Consider the following 22,720-nt stretch of genomic DNA (forward strand, 5'->3'; position numbering starts at 1 on the left):
ACCTTTTCTGCCTGGACCTTGTGCGCTCCCCCTCTCACCACCCTTGACAGTGGAGCAGAAAGTAGATATGAGGTGATTCCTCAGGTGAAGAGCGCTATTGTGGTCAATCTTTGCCTACAAGGCACCTCCACCTGGAGAGGTCCACCTACACTCCTGTCCAAAGTGTGAATGATGTCTGAGTCTCTCATGGACAGAGTTTACACTGCTGTGGGCCAGTTTGCTTCCACTCTGCATGTTATAGCCAAAACGGCCGCCTGTGCCCTGGGGAAGACGATGGCCACACTGATAGTCCAGGAACGTTACCTCTTGCTTAACCTGTCTGATATGAGAGACGCTAAAACAGCTCGCTTTCTCAATGCACCCATATTGCAGGCTGGCCTCTTGGACGACACTGCTGGAGTCTCAGAAAACTGTTCTCCCACTGCCTCATCTACTTTGGTTGCTCCTCGCCGAGTGCACCCAGCCATGGCTACAAGATCTGCTCCACCTCCGCTGCCTGCTCTACCAGTCAAGTGGCCTTCGGGCTGGCGGTACCCAAATTTTCAATAAAAAAGCAGTTTCCTCTCTTTCTAGATGTGCAATCCCGAACCTTGCCAGTCTGGGTAGCTCCGCCTTCCAGCTCGCAGTGCAGGGCTATATCGCCACAGGCTTCCAGGGTGCAAGAGACTGGTGTGGTGTTTTGTATAATTTAGTAAATGAACATGCAGCCGAAACAACTCTCTTTAGCCCCACACTTCTTCACTTTATTCTCTTCTCCCTTTCTCCCCTACACACACCCCTTTTGATGCCTTTTGGCCACATATGATAATAACAGGACTGAACATTAAACAACACAACATTTTTCCCCCTTTTTAGGTTAGTACTAGGGGAGGTGTTCAACAACCACTCTACCAACTGAAATCACAAATTAATCAGTTGTGAGGTTAGACTTATACAATATGCATATAATAATAATTATTATTATTTTTCCAGCAATGATACAAACTTAAGCATAACTCCACTGTGGATGTAATAAGAAAACAAAAACAATGTAGAATTACTATTCAACGTGTAACTTCTTAAGGCGAGCAACTTTATAACACTGATATAGCCCTGCTATAATGAGGAATGTGCATGTGTATAAGGTTCATGTAACAAAGTCTTTATGCCAGACTGGTGGGCATCTGGTTCGAGGATGTTTTTGGTTTTCAAGTACAACCAGTATGTAGAGGAGTTAGCTGGTTTTTAGGTGAATTTGATCGTCGCCATGGAGTGCCGGTAAGAACACGGAGACTTGAACCCCATTTAAAGCTCTTTATTGTCCATCACACTTTGTGTATGTGTTTGGTGTGTGTGTGTGTGTGTGTGTGTGTGTGTGATTTCTCATCATTGACGCACACAAAACTGACTGGAATTAGGCGGAAAGCAAAGCATGCAACCTTTCTCTCTGTCTGATCAGAATGAAACCAGTTAACAGTCTCAATGTACAGCAGACCTAAGCTGCGTTTTGATTGGCTGCCTGTGCTCGTGATCAGCGCATGATCAAGTACGAGCTCTATAGGAGTCTGTTCGTGATGTCACATCATGCACGCGTGAGGAGAGAGCACAGCTCGTGTCCAGCTCTGGGCTCAGCCCACCGACCTCTTTTACAGCCGCCCTTACATTTGCTATGCAAATGTACAATCATCCTTTGCCATTTTAGTCCGTTGTAGGGTTATCATCTGGAATAGAAGGCAGAGTGATAAGACGAGCCACAGGACGATGATATTGTTTGTTTTTGACTTCTATCGTTGCTGAACGAACACGACCATCCAATCCGAGGTATGTGGTAACAACTTTGCCGACAGGCCACAAGGCTCGAGGAAGTTGGTGATCTATTATCATCACGACTGTTCCAGGTGTGAGGTTGCTGGTGTCTGTCATCCATTTCTGACGTTGTTGCAGGGTGGGTAAGTAATTCTTAATGAAACTCGTCCAGAACTGGTCGGCCAAGACCTGTGAGTGCCGCCATCTTTTCCGACTAAGGATCTCAGATTCTGGGTAGATGACTTGTGGTAGTGACGCATCTGGCCGCCCCATCAACAGGTAATTTGGGGTCACAGGATCTGGGTCAGCAAGGTCAGAAGAAACATAACCCAGTGGCTTTGCATTGAGTATAGCCTCAACCTCTATAAGGAGTGTTCTGAGTACTTCCTCTGTGAGAGTTTGGGGTCCTATTATGGTGCGTAAGGCTGCTTTGACTGAGCGGATTTCTCGCTCCCACATACCTCCAAAATGTGGGGCATTTGGAGGATTATAATGGAACTGGATTTTCTGTTTTGCTAACTGGGCTTGGAGATCGGGACTCATGGCTGTAAATGCAGTTTGTAATTCTTTATCTCCTCCTCGAAAATTGGTGCCCTGATCTGCCAGTATTTCAGAGGGAGTTCCTCGTCGAGCAACCATGCGTCTGAGAGCCATTAGAAAGGAGTCTGTGTCCATGTTGGCCAGAAGATCTAAGTGCACACAGCGTGTTGTCATGCACTTGAAAATAATACCCCATTTCTTTTCATTGCTCCTTCCTCGTTTTACCAGGAATGGGCCAAAGCAATCTACTCCCGTGGAAAAGAAAGGCGGTTTCATGAGACGAAGTCTGGCTGGAGGGAGTTCTGCCATCTTTGGGATATTGGGCTTTGCTCTCCACCTTTGGCATTCGACACAAGAACGTTGATGGCGCCGTATTGCTTCTCTCCCTCTGAGGATCCAGTAATACCTTCGCATTTCAGCAAAGACCCTTTCTGGACCAGGGTGACCGAGTTTGGCATCATACTGTTTTATGAGGAGTCGGGTGATTGGGTGATTTGGATCCAGGACTATTGGATGTACAGTACTGTAACACAAGTGCTGGGCTTGCCGTAATCGTCCTCCAACACGGATGAGTGCAGCTGTCTTATCCAACTCAGGTGATAGTGAAAGCAAACGACTTGATGATGGGATTGGCTTACCAGCTGTAAGGGCATTATACTCTGAGGGGAAACTGTCTGTTTGGGCTCGCCTTAGTAAATCCGTATCAGCTTGTCTGTACTGTATGGCTTCTGGGTCAGTGGTTTCTCCTGCCGCCCCATGTAAGGATCTACAAGTGGCCTCCAGAAGTTCTTCAAAGGTGGAGAATTGGTTGGCATCTGGCAGTGATGATCCAGAACCATCCAAGGTGAGACCACAAAACTTTGTTTTACGGAGCTCAGTCAGGTCTGCATCTAGTTCTACAGAAGGGCTTTCTGGCCAGCTAACGGGTGGTAGATAGAGGAAATCTGGCCCTTTACTCCATCTGTTGGGTTGGGACAGTTCAAGCAAGGATTTGCCACGTGTGATGTCATCTGCAACATTGTTTCCTGAATCTACAAACCGCCAATAGTAACCTTCGGTGAGCTCTTGTATTTCAGTTACTCTAGTCCCCACAAAAACTTTAAATCTGCAAGATTCTGATTTGATCCAGGTAAGTACGGTTGTTGAGTCGCTCCACAAGAATGTGTCTTTGATCTTGAGTGACAGCTCATTATGAAGCAGCTTGGCTAACTGTGCTCCAGTGAGGGCGGCGCACAGTTCGAGCCTGGGTACAGATTGTTGCCTTTTGGGTGACACTCTAGATCTTGCATGAATGAATGCCAGCTCAATCTGGCCTTGGTGCTCAGTGCGAAGGTATGCTACTGACCCGTAAGCTTCTGCAGAGGCATCGCAGAAGATATGGAGCTCTCGTTCTGCCTCTGGAACGTCTAGAGTGGCCGACACATAACAACGGGGCATGGTAATTTTTGGAAGATGATTCAGTTCGGCCTCCCAATTCTGCCAGGCCTGCAGTAGTTCTGATGGTAGAAGGGGGTCATCCCATTCTCGTTCTTTTGCCCACAGTTGACGTACAATGATTTTGGCCCTTGTTGTGAAGGGTATGATGTAGCCTAGTGGGTCATATTGGCTGGCAAGGACACGATAGATATTCCTCATTGTTACCTCCTGGTAGGGCAGCGGGCGGCGACGGTAATGTAGGGTGTCTGGTACACAATGCCAGCTAAGTCCCAGTGTCATTTCATGGGGGTCTGCCTGACTTTGAGAAATCCACAGCTCAGTATTCTCTGATTTGGCCTCTTTAGGGAGATGTCTGACCACTGTGGACTCATTGCTTGCCCACTGACGGATTTCGAAACCCCCTGAGGCTAGTATGGACCTTAGACCATCAATTAGTTCACGGGCTTCAACTGCAGATGAAGTGCTTTGTAGGCAGTTGTCTACATAGAATGATTGTTCAACTGACTGTCGTAGCTTGTCACCCTGTTGGCAATGGCTAAAAACGTGTCGCTGAACGGCAAAGGTTGCACAACAGGGGCTACAGGTTGTGCCGAATGGAAGGACTTGCCACTCATACACATCAGGTGGGTTTTCTGGGTTTAGGTCCCGCCACAAGAACCGCAGAAGGGGTTTATCTTTGGGGAGCAGACGGACCTGGTGAAACATCCCTTTAATGTCTCCACTGATGGCGACTCGATGTTCTCTGAAGCGAATTAACACTCCAAGGAGAGTGGGGCCTAATGTTGGTCCTGGCAACAGCTGCTTGTTCAGATTTTCTCCATTGTATGTGTAAGAGCAATTGAACACCACTCTGTGCTTTCCATTGTGTGTCACAATGTGGTGGGGCAGATACCATGACTCTGTAGATTGGGCTGCTTCTTGAGGTGGTATTTTAGTGGCATAACCAGCATTCTCCAGTTTTTTGATTTCCTCTTGATATTTGAGGGCTAATGGTGGGTCCTTTGTCAGACGGCGTTCAGTGCTACGGAGATGGCACATTACAGCCTCTTTGGGGGCATTGAGTAAAGTCATTGTTTTGACTCTTAAAAGTGGGGTGGCATATCTGTCAATTCCATCCACTTTCACCTGCACTGTTTGTGTCTCGAGCATGTTCAAGGCTTCTTGGTCCTGTTGTGACCTTACTACAATTTTCTCACTTCGGTACGGCAGGATGTCCATCTGCCATAACTTTTCAATCTGATGATAAAGTTCTGCGGATGGAGAACAATTAGATGTGAACAGGCACTGTGAAATTGGGAGTTGTTCTTGTACATGTTTGGAGGGGCCTTGCAAAGCCCAGCCAAGGCAAGTTCTGATTGCTGCTGGACCTCCAGGTGGACCCAATAACACTGGTTCAGTTGGTGTGATGAGCTCAGTGTGATCTGAACCAATGAGCAGCAGGGGACAAGCTTTGTGCAGGGGTGGTATGGGAACGCCCCTGAGGTGTCTGTACCTTTTCTGCAAGGAACTCACTGGATAAGTGTATTCTGCTAATCCAAACTGCTCTGCGGTAAAAGCCCCGTGAATGGCATATCTCTTACCAGGGTTACTTGGAGTGGATATACAGAAGGATACAGATGTGCCATGTAATGTCCTGATATCTTGGTGTACTGTCCGTAAGTTCAACTGTTCTGGTTTGCCCTTTAAACCAAGGTGATTTGCAGCGGTGGCAAGCAGAATGGTGCGCTCTGAGCCATCGTCAAGTATTGCAAATGTGTCCAGAGCCTTTTGTTGGTAATGAAGTGTAACCTTGACAACCTTTAGAAAGACTTTGCCCCCACAGCGTGGCTGGTCTAGGTACAGAGTCTCTGTGGTTGAGTTATACAAACTACTGCTTTCGTTCGTAACTTCAGCTCTCCTTTGATTTATGTCATGGAGCACAGAGAGATGTTTGGCTTGACACAGGTGGCAAGGCTTTTGAAGGTCACAGTCTTTAGCCATGTGTAAACGTGCACATTTCCAGCATCGTTTATTCTCTTTAATCCAACCCACAATCTGCTCCTTAGTTAATGTATTGAAGGCGGTACACTGGCTGAGGTAATGATCCGCATTGCAGTATGGACAGACAGGTTTGTGTTTGTTAGGTGCTTTCTGCTGTATTATGGTGGGTTTGGTTACCTGTTCTGTAGTCTGTCTTTGATTAACACCATGCAGTATGCTGGTTTGCCTGGTTTGTTGTCGAGTGACTGCTCTTTGATCTCGATTTAGAGTTCTGGTGGTATCAGTTGGGTCAAATTCTAAGCAGTTAGCTTCCAGCTGCAGCCAATCTGCAAACTCAAGGAGAGAGAACTTTGTCTTATCTGGGTTTCTCTTGAGATGATGCCTCCTGAATTGAGTTTGTTGTGAACGAGGAAGACGGTTCAACAGTCGTTTAACATTTGACCCACTGTGCAGTTCCTCAATACCATCATCCTTGAGGGCTTTAAGCATGCCGACTATTGCTTGGACTCTGAGAGAAAACTCATCGAATGCCCGCTCATCACCAGCACGAATAGCTGGGAGGTTCTCCAATGTCTCTATTTCTCTCAGCACAAACTGGTAGGGCCTGCCATACCTCCTGTCGAGGGCTTGCAGGGCATTTGTGTAAGGAGTGACTGATTCTGCATGTGCTAACACTAGTCTGTGAGCATTAGGTACCTTCACATGCTTCAGGAGGATGGAGTACTTATAATTCTCTGGTATTTGAGGGTGGAGCAAATTATCCAAAGCCATCCTAAGTTCCACATACTGAGCTCTGTCCTCTTTGTAAAAATCTGGAAAGGTGGGCCCTTCCACTGTTGGACTCCAGTATGAGGGAGGAGGAGGTGCATAGGGTACAGTGTTAGCCCTAAATTGAGATGTAGCTTGGTATGACGTTTGTGGCATTGGCTCAGTCACTGAAACGAACCGGCTGTGTACTGGGTGGACAGCTGCAGGTGGTATGTTATAGAAATGTGGCTGGGTGGTTTGGATGGGTTGCTGTCCAGGGAGAGGAGGCAGTGGTTTAGTCCATGGCTCTGCTTGGTTGTGCTGATGGGTTCTAATTTGGTCTAATGGAGAGCTGCTATAGGGTGTGGCATACTGATGTGACGTTAAGGTGGTTTCTCTGCTTACAGGTGGAGGTGACTGGAAATAAGTGTCTCTGAGGTGGGTTTTCCTCAGCGACTGAGAAAGCTCTTCCACAGTTGGGGGATTATTAGGCAGTGGCCAGGGAGAGGACTGTATTCTAACAACATCAGGGCTTACTTCAGATGTCGGCTGTCCCTTTTCCACTGATTGCAGGATTCGGGTCCGAGGTGTCTGATGCCGTGATGATGCTCGTGAGGAGGGGGTGGATGCTTGAAGGCTACTGTGTAGCAGGACTTTCTCCAAGAGCTCTGTTTGGCGCCTTGCTGTCTCACTTTGCTGTTTTGTAATCTCCATCATCTGCTGCATAAAGTCCTCTGATGAACCAGCAGTTCCATATGATTGACTAGTAGTGATGGGGGTTGACGTCATTATTGCTTTCTCTTTAGGTCCAACTGGATGGCTAGATGGGTTTCCAGCATAATTGACTATGTAGTCATCTAAGTAGGCAGGTCTCTGGATCACTCTGTGTGGACGTCGAGAAGAGGATGGGGCTGACTTTGGGGTTGCCATGGTAACGACCAGCTCCGGCTCGAAGGACCAATTTTGTAGAGGAGTTAGCTGGTTTTTAGGTGAATTTGATCGTCGCCATGGAGTGCCGGTAAGAACACGGAGACTTGAACCCCATTTAAAGCTCTTTATTGTCCATCACACTTTGTGTATGTGTTTGGTGTGTGTGTGTGTGTGTGTGTGTGTGTGTGATTTCTCATCATTGACGCACACAAAACTGACTGGAATTAGGCGGAAAGCAAAGCATGCAACCTTTCTCTCTGTCTGATCAGAATGAAACCAGTTAACAGTCTCAATGTACAGCAGACCTAAGCTGCGTTTTGATTGGCTGCCTGTGCTCGTGATCAGCGCATGATCAAGTACGAGCTCTATAGGAGTCTGTTCGTGATGTCACAGCATGCACGCGTGAGGAGAGAGCACAGCTCGTGTCCAGCTCTGGGCTCAGCCCACCGACCTCTTTTACACAGTAGATTCATTATCCGAGTTGCTTTTGTGGGGAAAACTAGAATATACTGTTAAATTGTGAATCAAATGCTAGCTCCCAAACCCCAACCCAAATAATGTTTTTGCTGTCTTAAATAACTGTTTAATATGTGTTTAATTATTTAGCCAGTGCATGTATAGTATTTGTATACTTACAGCGATGCGATGAGTGACCGGCAGGTGGCAGTAGCTCTTTGGAGAATATCCGCAGGAGCAGACCTGAGAAAAAGGAAGAGAAGAAGAGTCAGCTTTCGTAATGTATAATAGTAGCACTGTTGTTGTGTACGTTCTAGCGATATCTGTATCAGATAACTACGCTGGCTGAATAAAAGATCCCAAGTTCATCACACACTTGTCGTCTTCTTCAAGTGTGTTACACTTTGCTCAGGACATGGGGACAGGTGAACAGCATTCCACACTTTTCCATCATCCAGGATATATGTGTCCTGGCTTTTTTTCCCCAACAACATACACGGTGGACTGAATTTCCCCCTGCTTTTTTTCACATGAGTGGGTATCCTCACACGCACTTTGTCACCTGGTTGTGCAGCCCGTTTTTTGTCAGTATATATTTTGACTCGAGCTTTTCGAGCCTGAACATGAGCTTGCACCGTAGCGTCGGTGCAAGCAGGAGGCCAAGTGGGCAGAATGTGCAAGTTCGTTCTGAGTTTGCATCCCAGCAAGAGTTCACTAAGAGCAACCCCTGTGGTGGCATGAGGTTTAGTATGATAGTGTGAGTGCAACAAGGTGTAATTGCAACAAGAAGTCCCTCACTGCCATTTTCCAAGGCTTTCCTTCCAAGCTTGCTGTTTGAATCCAATCCTTCAGGACATGGTTCATACGCTCCACAGCACCATTAGATTGTGGGAAGTACAGGAAAGTATGCACATGCTGGATATCCCTGTTTGTAAGAAACTCGGCAAAAACAAGAGATGTCAATTGCACACCAATAGTAAGTATTTCCACCGGGTTGCCAAACCGGTTGAATGTTGTGGTGAGAAATTCAATGACAGTGGTGACATTACTGGTGAAGGCTATTTCTGGCCACTTACTGTAGTAGTCAACTAATGTGAGTGCATACCTGCAATACCAGGTTGCTAACTCAAATGGTCCCACAATGTCCAATCCAACCTTTAGCCAGGGTGCAGCTGGAAATGGTACAGGCTGAAGAGGAGGTGTATGCGTTTTCACACTCTTGTCATGAGCTTGGCAAATCTGACATAATGCAATAGCAGACTGAACTTAAATATCCATGCCAGGCCACCAGACCAAGTCACGGAGCCTCTGTTTGGTTCTAACAATACCCTGGTGGCCCTGATGAGCCAAGTTAATTAGGGACACATGCAACGCTATAGGCACCACCAAGGGGTAAAAACCTTTAAAGACCAAGCTGTCTTGTGCAGCCAGTTCATCCCGGATGTGAAAATATGGTGCCAGCTCAGGTTGAAGGTTTTTCTTGCTCTTAAGCCATCCTGTAAGTAGATGCAGTCGCAATGCTGACAATTCTGGACATGCAGCGCTTTCCTTGGTGAACTCATCCAATGAAAAAGCACGAGGTTCAGCAGAAATAAATGCTACCATGTCAGTTTCGATAGTAGAGTTAGTGTCCTCACAGGTAGGTAAAGGAAGGTGTGAGAGACAGTCTGCTGTGACTTTTTCAGAACCCAGCTTGTAGGACACCTCATAGTTCAAGCAAAGGAAACGGGTGGACCATCTTGCAATGCGCATTCCAGCACGGCCCATACCCTTAGTTGCAAGAAAGGTAGTTAAAGCTTGATGATCCGTTCTAAGCGTGAATGGTCGGCCCCATAAGTATGTTTGCCACAGTTCCACGGCCCACACACAAGCCAGGGCCTCTTTCTCCACAATGGAGTACTTTATTTCAGCTGTTGAGTGTGCGAGAGGCAAATGCAGTTGTACGCTCAGAGCCGTCTGCATGGATCTGAGTTAAAACAGGCCCTAACCCATAATCTGAGGTGTCACAGGTTACCAGTGTATGCAAAACTGGGTTAAAAATCACAAGGGCTGGGCTGTGGACAATATGCTCCTTTAATTTCACAATGCTCATCTTTGCACTCTCAGTCCAACTGAAAGAACGCTCTGGTTACTAAAGTAACCCTCGTTCCCCGAGGAGGGGAACGGAAATGCTATTAGTGGATTTGATTTAGAAAATCCACGTATTGGGAGGATTCGGTTCAGAAGCCACTTGTCTGAAAGAGTATGGAAAGGGCCAATGAATGACAATGAATTGGCAGCGTAAGCTTGCGCACGTGTGCTTCATTGCCAATTAACTCAGCATATAAGCACAGGTGGAGCAAGCATTCGCTATCCTTTTAAGCTGAAGAGATTTTACTAACAGCTAAGGGACAGTCATTATGGCGATGGTAAATAGCATTTCCGTTCCCCTCCTCAGGGAACGACAATTACTTTAGTAACCAGAGCGTTTCCCTTCGGGTGGGGAACTCCAATGCTATTAGTGGATTTGATTTAGAAAATCCACGTATTGGGAGAACTATGGAAAACGCCATAATGACTGCACCTTACCAACGCCTTCGATGAGAGGGTAGTCAAGTAAGCGTGACGCACCTATATCATGAGAAGCGCGGTCCTCCAACGTGTCCCTGGCCCTAACTTGTCCCACTTTAACGGAAGTTTTACGGATTAAGGTATATTTTTTGGGAAGTCCCGAGCGTCTAGGTATAGTTCTAGGAAAATACGACAGTACGTTGGGAAGCGTGCAATCCGATAGGGAGGACGTTGCGGAGGTAATCCGTTACCCAAGGGGGAAATAAGATGGCACGATTACACATGGACTAGCCCTAAGAAGAGGGAGTGCGCATAAAGAGGGTGGTTAGCGGAAAAGGAAGACACGAGTCCACCCGAGAGGGGTGGACTGAACCATGGCGGAATAGGCATATGGGATCACCTAGTGGGGATCACGCATAGCAGGCACCTATACCCAAAACACGGGCTGACCAGCGGGCAGATCAACAATGTAGTGGGCCAGCAAGTGACTCCTCCGCGGAGTCAGTGCTGGGGGCCACGGAGGTATCTGCAGGGCTCACCTGACGGGGAACTTACTGACAGATAAAAAGGCGCACGTATCTCCGTGTTAGGGAGAATGGCGCAGCAAGCGTGTTTCAACACCCTACCGAGTTGTTTCCTCAATCAACAAGGGTTACCTTATACCCTTGAGGAAACCGGCTCCACTCACAGATTGTAAAACCTTGCAAATGTGTTGGGTGTCACCCAGCCCGCAGCTCTACAGATGTCTGTTAGAGAGGGGGACACAGCTCACCTCGGCTCTGATAAGCGAGAGAAAGGCATCCAGTGGGACAATCTTAATTCGATAAGGCACTCCCCTGCTGCCGACCGCCATAACAGACAAAGAGCTGCTCAGATGATCTAAACTCTAAGTGCGGTCCAGATAATACGCATGGCGCGAACTGGACAAATAAAGAAAGGGCTGGGTCTGCCTCCTCTGGGGGCAGAGCTTGCAGCCTCACTACCTGGTAATAAAACGAAGTGGTAGGAACCTTGGGCACATATCGCGGGCGGGGTCTCAGGACGTGAGAGGAAGCCAGCCCAATTACAGGCACGAGTCACTGACTGAAAAATGCCTCCTGGTCCCCGACCCTTTAATCGATATCAACGCGACCAGCAGAGTTGTCTTCAAAGACAGAAAAGATACTGAGTTGAGGATCGAAAGGGATCTGACGCGACTCGTGTAATGAGGGCGAGATCCTAAGTGGGCATGAGAGGGAGGCTGGGTGGATTAATTCGTCTAGCGCCCCTGAGGAGCCGGATGATGAGGTTATGCTTTCCCACGGTGCTGCCAGCCACCGCGTCATGAGAGCGGAGATGGCAGCCACGTAACCTTGAGTGTAGAGGGCGACAGCCTGCTCTCCCGCTTCTCTTGGCGTAGAGAAAGCACAACACTGGTCTGGCAAATTACAGGGATCTTCTCTGCGAGAGACGCACCATTCAGTGAATAGACTCCACTTCACTCTAGCCCGAGTGTCGGTATTAGCTACCGCAATTGGTAGGTTACCCAAGTCTTCCTCGCGTCTAAGGACCACCCGGAGGATCCAAACATCGGCGAGGGTGCCAGATGGTGCCCTGTCCCTGAGAGAGTAGGTGCTCTCTCAAAGGGAACTGCCAGGGGAGGGCCATTGCGAGGAGGGAGAGCTCTGACATCCAGGTCCGGTTGGGCCAGAGGGGCGCAACCAGCAACCTGTTCCTTGTCCTCCTTGACCTTGCTCAGTAACTGCACGAGCAGGCTCACTGGGGGAAACATGTATTTGCGCATGCCCCGAGGCCAGCTGTGAGCCAGTGCATCCGTGCCGAGAGCACTCGGTCAGGGAAAAGAACAACTGGCAATGAGCGATCTCGGGGGACTCAACAGATCAATCTGGGCTTCCCCGAATCGCGCCCATATCAGCTGAACAGACTCGGGGTGGAGTCTCCATTCTCCAGGACGTAAGGCTGCCGTGAGAGCGGATAGGCTGCACGGTTGAGCTTGCCTGAATGTGAATGGCGTGCAGCGATTTCAGCCGCGAATGACTCCAGAGGAGCAGACGGCGGGCGAGCTAAGACATGCGGCAAGAGTGAATACCCCCCAAGTGGTTGATATAAGCCGCCGCCGCCATGCTGTCTGTCCTCACCACCACGTGTTGCTGCTCCAGCACCGGAAAAAAACAGTGGAGAGTGAGGAACACTGCCAACAGCTCCAGGCAATATGCCAATGCAACTGGGTTCCTTTCCACAGATCCGCAGCTGCATGCCCGCAACGCACAGCCCCCCAGCCTGTGTTGGAAGCATCTGTTGAAACGACAACAAGACTGGACGCCTGTCCTAGAGGCACTCAGGCCTGTAGGAACGAGGGGTCACTCCAAGGGCTAAGGGCGCGGCGACACAGCGCAGTAACAGAGACTCGGTGTGCGCGCGCGTGCCATGCGCGTCTGGGGACTCGATCATGAAGCCAGTGCTGAAGTGGTCTCATATAGAGTAATCCGAGTGGCGTGAAGCGGCTGCGGATGCCATATGCCCCAGGAGCCTCTGAACTAGTTTCAGTGGACCACTATTTTGCAGTCGAGCTCTCTCAGACAGTACAGCATCAGCTGAGCGCGCTCTCCGGAAAGGCGCGCTGCCATGGTGACCGAATCCAGCTCCAGCCCCAGAGGAGAGATCCTGTGCACGGAGGCGAGTTTGCTCTTTTTTTGGTTGACCTGAAACCCCAACAGGTGGAAGTACCGGAGCACCTTGTCTCTGTGCATAATCAATTTCTCAGAGAGTGGGCAAAAATCATCGAGACAATTAAGTATGCGGATGCCCGCGAGCCGAATGGGTGCTAAGGCACCCTCCGCGGGCTTGGTGAGGACCCCCGGAGACAGAGAGAGCCCGAAGGGGAAGACTTTGTATTGCCAAGCTCAACCTTCAACGCAAACCGCAGAACAGACGGTGGCGGGGAAGAGTGGAGACATGGAAATACGCGTCCTTCAGGTCTAAAGCTGCAGACCAACCCAGAGGACGAACGCACCGTAGGATGTGCTTCTGCGTGAGCATTCTGAACGGCAGCTTGAGCAGACAGCGGTACAAAACGCGCAGATCTAGGATTGGCCGTGACCCACCGTTCTTTTTGGGCACGATGAAGTGTGGGCTGTAAAATCCGCTCTCCGTCTCGGCTGGAGGGAGCGGCTCGATTGCATCCTTCGCCAGGAGGACAGCAATCTCCTCTTGCGAGACAAGGGCAAATAAGGGGCTGACCCTGGTGAATACACACCCGTGAACTTGGGAGGCCGTTTCACGAACTGAATTGCATAGCCAAGTCTGATTGTACATATGAGCCACCGCGAGGGGCTGGTCCGCGCTAACCAGGCAGGCAGAGCTCCCGCTAATGGACTCATCGCTACAATCGCTGATGTACCAGCAGTGGGGCAGCGCGGAGTGGGTGTGCTGATCCGGGAAGCGCACGGGTCCCACGGAAGAGCTGGAGGTGAAAGATTTGCTCTCACTCCGCACCCGAGCTCCGAAGGGGAGGCTCGAGGGGTGGGAGAAAGGAGACCGTCCTCCCAGCGCTCGTGAGCCACTGGCGAAATGCACCGAACCTGCAAGCTAGAAAGCATAGCGTCCCAGACTGGCAGATTTCGGGCTGTCACATCCGGGGAAGTGGAAAAGTGCTCTTTCATTGATGTTTTCATGGCAGTAAAAAGTGCCGTTGGAAATGGGGCCCCGCTCTCCAGCGGGGAAAGAGCAAGATCCCTCTTCTCCAGATGGCCTGTCCCAGGGATGCTTCGCGGTCCATTGCCGGACTTAGCGGCGTTCTGGGCAGGGGGGCTGCCTGCTTCCAAGGTGCTCAACGCGTTCGCTTCACCAGAGGCGTGTGCGGGGGCGGTGCAGCTCTCGTAGGCAGGCGCCTTCAGCGAGGAGCAGATATGAATGGTACGGCGGGCGGAGCGAGCTTACGGACCCGCCGATAGGACATCACCCATCAGACTGCTCTCTCACCGCCTTGAATTCCTGGGTGAATTCACAGACGGTGTCGCCGAACAGGCCAGCTTGGCAGGGGGCGAGCGGGTCTAGATCATCATCGGACAATAAAAGCCCACCCTCCGATGCCGCAGTGGACATCTGGTCTCCGGTGTCATCGGGTGTAAGGGCTACCATCTGTTAGATGGATCGCTTCCCCCGCCCGAAGCTTGGATGGAGCGCTTAGAGGAGCGGGAGGTCTGCGGGCCCGTGGGCGACGGATTATCTCTTGCTGAAACCCTCAGATCTGCCCGAGTGCCCGCTGCAGAGCAGGGGACAACTGGGGTGGTTTGACCGTTTGCAAAGGCCAGCCACGATCTTTACTGCGCAACAGTTATGGCATCACAATGACGACATGAACTGCCCGCGAGCAGCGCATTAACATGCTGGACCCCCCAGGCATGCAACGCAGTGCCCGTGCCATACTCTTTCAGAAAAGTGGCTTCTGAACCGAATCCTTCCAATACGTGGATTTTCTAACTCAAATCCACTAATAGCATTGGAGTTCCCCACCCGAAGGGGAATCCATGTTTCTTGAGCACGCCCTCATAGGCTCTACCTCTGATGAGTAGTTTGGCAAAAACCGTGAATACCAGGGAGTCAGTCCAAGAAATAAATGCAATTTGGCTGCATCCGTGGGGGTTAGCCTGGATATGACAGTTGTTGGGTAGCAGGCCTTGTGCCATGATAGTATGTCGCAATAAGTTAAGGCTTGTGCAGCTGAACTTGCATTTATCATGATTTAGTGTCCTGCACGTATTAATGCCATTAATACAGCCTGTAGATTGCGATCATGTTCGGCTGGTGTGCATCAATACACAATGACATCATCTAGATAATTATGGACTCCTTGAAGGCCTTTCAATATTGTAGGTATAATTTTTTGAAAAGCGGCTGGTGCTGAGGCCAGTCCATATGGGACCCGACGGAATCGGAACAATCCATCATGAGTTATGAAAGCAGTCAGATCTCTGTTTTCCTCGTGAAGTATCACTTGAAGGTATGCATTGTTTAAATCAATGCTTGAAAATGCAGTGGCTCCACTTAACTCTGTAAATAAATCCTCCATGTGTGGGATTGGATGGCTGTCAATTATTATCACTCTGTTGGGTTCACGCAGGTCCACACATAAGCAAATTTCTTCATTTTTCTAGAGAAGCATCCACCTGTTCAAATATGCCTTCAGCTTGTAAGCGGCAAAACTCTTGGGAAACTGCATTTCTCACTGATAAAGGAAGTCAGTGAAGTTTTTGTTGTACAGGCTTTACTGAGTCTTTTATTTTCACCTGGTTTACAAAGCCTATAGCGCAGCCAATGCCCTCTTTTATTGTTGTCTTTATATGTTGCACAGTGGTAGGAGGAGTGGGTGGAACCAATTCATTCCCCACAATATAAATATTTGACCTAGAAACTAAGTCCATACCCAGTATAGGGGTGCCTTTCTCCACAACATAGATGCTAGTGCTTGTCATAGCATTACCATAATGCACATGCACAGATAGACATCCAAGTACAGGCAGTGCTGCTTTTGAGTACATCACCAATTTCAGTTGTGGGCGTCGTAAAGGTGAAGAACTGAAATGTTGCTTATAAAGGTGATGAGGAAAAATAGAGACAGCCGAGCCAGTGTCGACAGTGAGTTCAGGCGGCACTGGGCCTAGTTCGTCTGTTTCAATGTTTACAGTGCATTTTATTTTATCACAAAATGACTTCCCTTCTACTTCAAGTACATGCACAGTTTCAGGGACCTCCATTTCTGGAGGATCAAGTAATTGGACTCTTTTCTCAGAGCGGCAAACTCCTGCAAAATGTCCTATTTTTTTACATTTATTACACTTGACTTTAGCATCTGGACAATTTGGAGCATTAGCCAGATGAGAAGTAGACCCACAGCGGAAACAAGCACGATTAACCTGTGCCGTAGTTTGTGGTTGTATTTTACTCACATGTTTCCCCTGGAATTTTCGATGCTGTGGTGTCCTGCCATGCTGGGCAGATTTTATTTTGTGCACTGGGGCCGCATCTAACGTTTGTGTGTGCCCCACAGTGGTCTCTGATTGACCCGCCAATAACATTGCATCCGTCAATGTTAACTGCGGCTGTAATAAAAGCTGTTCACGAATACATGGAGAGAATGCTTTCTCTACCAGTTGATCTCTGATCATTTCATCCGTGCCATCGACGAAGTTACAGTCTGTACTTAGCTCACGTGAAGCAACAACATAGTTCTTCACTGATTCATCCGGCCGCAGTGCACGTTGTCTGAATTTGTGTCATTGCACGACGATGTTTGTAATCGGCTGAAAGTGTTCTTCTAGGGCTTTAAAAGCATTAGCAAGATTCTGACCTGTATTAGGTAACGTATAGAAAACTCTTAAGGCCTCGGCTCCCAAGCACTGTAGCAAGACTATACGCATCCTCTCTTCTGGCCACTGATCTCCCGTGGCATCGATTGCAACCTTATAGTTTTCAAACATCTTCTTCAACTTATGAATTGGAACTGGGAGCTGGCCCAGGTATGTTAAAATCATGGGAGGTGTACGTAAACTGAGTGCTGCCATCCTCGTCACTAAAAATGTGGTGTTTTGTATAGCTTAGTAAATGAATATGCAGCCGAAACAACTCTGCTTAGCTCCACACTTCTTCACTTTATTCTCTTCTCCCTTTCTCCACTAAACACACTTCTTCTGACGCCTAGTGGCCACATACAATAACAACAGGACAGAACATTGAACAACACAACAACTGGTCTCCTTTCTCTCACTCCAGCCTCATCGCTGAATACAGGGAGGATCAGCTATTTTCAGCTCTTTCTCTGGCTGCTCTGCTTCCTGTAGTGAGCACTCCTCTCCCAAGCTGCCACTCCGCTGGCACGTCAGCAATCGCTCTGATGACACCATTTTCTCCTTTGGCTTTCGATTAAGGAAGTTCCAATTTTTTTTTCCTCTCCGTCCCTTATCTTTTCTGGCTGGCTCCTCTTGTCTGGTCTTATTCTATCTCTGAGGCTCTTCGTGCCCTGCTATCCAAACAAATAAGCAATTATGGATTTGATTAACTGGTTTCTGAACGCGTTTGACACCATCTTCTCAATGAGAAGTTTGGGCTTGGGAGAGCCCACTTGTCCTTTTGGGAAGTTTGCAGCTGGATATGTGATGGACGGGTGGGAGAAGTTGCATGTTGTGTGCCTGGGTGCTCTGTCCCTGGAGGATATTAAGGTTATCTATCTATTAGGAACTTCGATAACAAAATTTCTGTTGATGGGCTTAGGTGTGGCCCTGGGGTATAGATGATTGATAAAAGCAGTTAGTGCCGCTCAAAACCCCACCAAGCTGGCCGGATTGATTGAAACGGTGGTGAGCAGGCTCACTACTAATCAGACTATGGTCTTAGACTGCAAATTGAAAAACATCAGAGTGAAACTGGTGGCTTTGTAACAAGATTTGGCCAGACCTGGAGACCAGCGAAGGGCATTAAATATCTGCGAAATTGGCAGATATTGACTTAAATTTGAAATACTTTTTCTTCTCTTTTGGCTTCCCTGTGTTTTCCTGCCAGGCGCACTCAGCTGGAGAAAAACAACTTCTCCCGGATAGCAAGATAAGGAGACGCTCTGAAATTCCTACTCCCTGTCAAGGACACCTGTTGGACTCTACAGGCTTACACACACACACACATATAGAGCTACAGATATACAATCCCCACCTAGCCCCTCATCCCATGACTTTGTTTCCTTTCACCCACTGGAGGGAGTAGGCGGGTCTGTGACCAGCACTCTTTAGCTGCCGGACCAGATGGCTGCCCGCCCTCACTGAACTATATCCACATCCCCTGTTACAATGTTATGTCTGTAACGAATATGGCCAATCAGACATATAATTATTTTGCTTTAATTCAACAAATGCGTCAGCCAACATAGCACCAACTTCTCCCCAGGAAAAGACTGAATGGTCAGTTGTAATCTAATTCCAAGATATTTACGACAAAAAAAGAATGTGCTCAGAGCACTGGAAAGAGACATGGTCAGGACTTCTATAAGCTCCTTGCTTAAGACTGATGTTTTAATGTAAATTTTTATTCTCTATTTATGTGTATTCAGGTGTTTTGCAATATTTCCCTTGCTCCTGTATTAATATTATGGTTTTAATACTTCAGCAATCAATGTTTAACTCAACCACAGCTAAACAAGCTCATAGACCGTTCATGTTCATGTTTTTAAGTCAATTTGGTGTACTGAATGATTGTTTACATTTTATGCAAATACAAGTGTAACATACTAACATTTTAAGAGACTTGACACATTTCTAGAAACATTTCTGTCTCAGTTTACATAAAATTACCTATGCAAATCCCTATACTTCTGAACAAAGGACAATAAAAACATGTCTCAGGGAAGTTAATTTCTGATTGGTCAACTTGGCCCTGGAGGGTGGATAAAAACCATCCTTGTTAAAGCTTGTGCCTGAGGCCACCGCCCTAAGACAGAAAAAGACAGAGTGACCCAAAGACCTAAGAAAAAGACCTAAGCAGAGAAACCTCCAAGAAAGCAGAAACCCCAGAAACAGGAAACCCCAGAGACCCAGAAACCTCAGGCCAGAGAAAGGCTTGAAACGAGAGGACTCCAGGGAGCAGGCTGGGACCAAGACAAAATGGGTTAATCATACAGCTCAGACATTCTTATCTCTGATACCTTCTTTTCTTACTTTTCCATCGAGAGTCTAACGGTAGTTAAGTTTAGTGCGCCACAAACCTGTAGTCCTAACGACTCGCACTGTTGCCGCTTAAACTTGAAACGACCGACTCCTCTCCACTCCAAGCCTCATGAGGACAAAGAACATGCTCAACAGAGGGAGCTTCTTCACATCACAAAGAAAGGCAAGTAACACTTCCATCTGAACTGTTGTAAACTAAATGCAACCCTAAAGAGACAATAGAAGGGTTAATTTAATTATATTTGGTTCACTTGGTTTTGTCTTACAAAATTCAAGGTTTTCCTTCATTACATTCTCTCAATCTCTTACTTTACTCTTCTCTACACTTGTATAAATTTGTTTGTGTTAGGTGTTAGTTTTTGTTAGATTAGTCAATTCAAGAGTTCACACTTAGCTAGTTTGGCATGCTGTCCCAGGAGAGAGCCCCGAGCTCATGAGAGCCTCGAGCCCAGAGCTCCCTCCCGTTGCAGGGCAATAGGGGAGTTTGAGCTCGGTAAATCTTGAGAACCCCCCCCCCCTCCCCTGCTGCTTGAGGATTGCTAAGGTGATGTGTTGCTGACAGAATTGAATTTGGTGCTAATTTGGTTTAGTCAATTTACTTAAGTCTCATGTTTTTGGGAGTGTGGGAAGAAAACCGGAGGACCCGGGGAAAACCCACGCAAGCACGGGGAGAACTTGAACTCTACACGAAAATGCTGTCCGTTTGGGTAGATGCCCGAACCAGAGGCATTTTTGCTGTGAGGCTGCAGTGCTAGCCACTGGGCTGCAGTGCTGCCCTGTAAAAAAAAGAGGAGGAGAAGGGGTGGAAGGGGGGATTCTTCAAGACGAAGATGACTAAAGGTAAGGTGTTTGGTTATTTATACTGGGTTAGGAATAGTCTGATTGGTGGTTCGTACATTAGCTTGACTCGGGGCCAGCCGCACATAATCTTCTTGAAATTAGTTTATAAATAAACTTCACTAAGTTTAATTTTAGGTGCCTGTGTATATATATGAATCTAATGTCTTAAACGTTGATCTTGCTACCCTGCTTAAACATAAATAGGTCTTTATTTAGATAGCAATAGCAGCAATTAAAGTCAACTGTCAGTCGAATGACCGCTGGACAATTCGTTTGTTTGAATTTAATGAGTCGATTCTTTTAAAGCCCCGTTCAAATGAATTTTCTTCTTCCCTAAGAGCTAATTCTCTACAGTATTAATGGTAAAGAACGCACGGGAAGTTTAACCTTGAGCTGATTCACTAAATGTCTATGTCTGTGTGTTTATGTGCTTGACTGCTGGGGCTTTTTTTTCTCCCTGATCTCACACTGCCTTAATTCAAGAGCACGGTAAAAATAGTTTTATTTTCGCCTCCCTTTCCTGAAATGTATCTTACTTCCTTTTTCTAAATGCTACCTCCTGTTGACCTGTCTTCCCCTGAAATGTGATGTTTGTGTATGGTCGGGGGGTTCAATTTCACTATATGGAAGTGTATGTGACAAATAAAGGCCTTTAATCGATTGATTGATTGATGATTGATTAATTGATTGATTGATTGGTTGGTTGGTTAGCACTGCCTAGTCGGTCGCGGCGCCTCATGCGAATGTAACCCATTCTTTTTTTTCCGTGTTGCAGAACAGCCTGCATTAATTCGGCGCTTCCCCTTTAATATGATTATGTTATGTAGTATTTTTCCATTATCTGAAAAAAATACCAGTCAGAATGTGATTTTATTTAAGGAATTGCAGATAAACTACTGAGTAACTGATGTGGGTTAGCCAAAGAGAAGCTAAGCACAGCTGATGATGCTAGCTTTGCTAACCATGGTGACCATGCGGTGTTCGTTGCTTTAAGAATTGTATATAAATATATACATATATATTTTTTTCAACATGTTTAGTAGAAATTGTAGCAAATGGTATGCAAGTGATTTATGTTTATTTGATCAATGTATTGTATTTAACTGTTTTTTTCACTGTGTCATATGTGTGAGGAAAAAAAAGAGTTTAAAGCATATTTTTATTCCAAATTTTTTGAGATGTATATAAAAGCACCAAATGTGCATACAGAGTGTACAAAATTCATGATATGGTTTGTTAGAAATGCTTTAAACGTTCTGATGATGTTGATGTCATTAATTTGAAGTGTACAATTTTTGCAGACTGGTTTATTCCCCCCGGCTAAATCGTGGATGATGCAAATGGGACTTTAGATTTCGAGTGATCTTGCCATGGATTGGTTCTTTCAGGCAGACATCTTACTAGCTGCATCAACTCTTCAAATCTTCATCTCATCCCGTCTTTCAACTCTTCATGTCTTCTCCTCATCCACCTTTGCTAACTTGAATGCCATTCCTAAGGGAGCGGTAGGACTGAGACATTGCATTTACACACATCACAAGGAACGTTTTTTTATTCCAAAGAATTTTGCTAAATTGTGGACTTTTTTTTCATCTGTTCCAATTTCCAAGTGAGAAAATTATTGGGTTATGTTTATGGTACATTGTTGTTTACATTATTTGTTTATGTACTAAGAGGAAAAAAAAAAATTCAATAATTGTGGAAAAAAATACATTTTCCTTGGTTATATAATACTGTATTGTTTTTTTTATTCTACAAATTTTCATTTCTTAATTTGATATAAAAAAGGGAAGAAAATTCAGTTTTTTATTTAACGTCTTTGTAGTCAGCACACATAGAGAGAAATAAAAACCAAGCTCCCCTTCATGAACCTAGACAACTAGTACTAGAATATACAGCTCTGTCATAAACATTAAAACAGGAGTTACACGAACAGTCAGACTCAGCCATGTGATACAATTTGCTTCTCTTCCTCCCAAGTTCACTGGTGTACATTTCACGAGGGTCAGTCCCGTGTATGCCCCTGTCTTGCAAGAGGAGATTGCTGTCCTGCTGGAAAAGAAGATCCTGGATTGCTGCGTCATGCTCCCTAACTCTGAGATAAGTGTGCTTTTTCTATTCTGCTAGTAAGTTCCCCACTAGAGAATCCCTCTGAGGCCCCTAGCATCTGACTCAGTGGAGGAGCTGGGTGCCTGGCTCAGTGTGATGTCTGGTATGCCCATTTGGTCTACCTACATACTGAGTTTCGGTGTCAACTATGCGCTGTCCCCCGTAGTGACCCCATATGCTTATTTTAGCCCCAGTGTGTTCACCCTTTCTAAGCGGACATGTGTCTTCCCTAACTGCTAACCAGCTTATCATATGTAGCACTTCCCCTTCTTAGGGCTAGTCCATTTGTTCTTATTGCCATCAAGCCTCCCCTTTTGGGTAGCAGGTGGTCTCCGAAGCATTCTCCCATTTCAAACAGGTACGCATTCCCAACCACACATCTGGAGCATGACAGGCTTAGCTGCTGTGGTGTTTTCCATACAGTCTCCTGTAGTTTGTTACCGGATGCACATTGGAATTTCCATAAAGCGGAACATCCTGGTTATGAACGTAGACGTACATCTTCACTTCAAAATCAGCTGAGTCCCCAGCTGTTGGCTGAGTGTTTAGTCTTCAGCTGGCAAAAAACTGATGCTCGCTCAGCGAACGCCAAGTGCTATACTACACTAATGACTAATTACTGGCACCTGCGGAAC

At 46.9% G+C, this 22,720-nt stretch overlaps 2 protein-coding genes across 4 annotated transcripts in view; both read right to left on the reverse strand.

Moving 5' to 3' along the window:
* si:ch211-232d10.1 overlaps nucleotides 1-22,720 on the reverse strand; it is a 257,203-nt gene that overhangs the window by 151,695 nt on the left and 82,788 nt on the right. The gene's annotated exons all lie outside the window — the stretch shown is intronic.
* Nucleotides 1-22,720, reverse strand: part of LOC108183521 (NACHT, LRR and PYD domains-containing protein 3-like) — a 74,941-nt gene that overhangs the window by 50,789 nt on the left and 1,432 nt on the right. Inside the window, exon 3 of the mRNA NM_001444887.1 lies at nucleotides 8,056-8,118. Coding sequence (NP_001431816.1) covers nucleotides 8,056-8,118 — 63 coding nt within the window. The remainder of the gene's footprint in view (nucleotides 1-8,055; nucleotides 8,119-22,720) is intronic.

The sequence above is a fragment of the Danio rerio genome, chromosome 4 (genome assembly GCF_052040795.2).
Source record: "Danio rerio strain M-AB ecotype USA chromosome 4, GRCz13ab, whole genome shotgun sequence".
Lineage (NCBI taxonomy): Eukaryota > Metazoa > Chordata > Actinopteri > Cypriniformes > Danionidae > Danio > Danio rerio.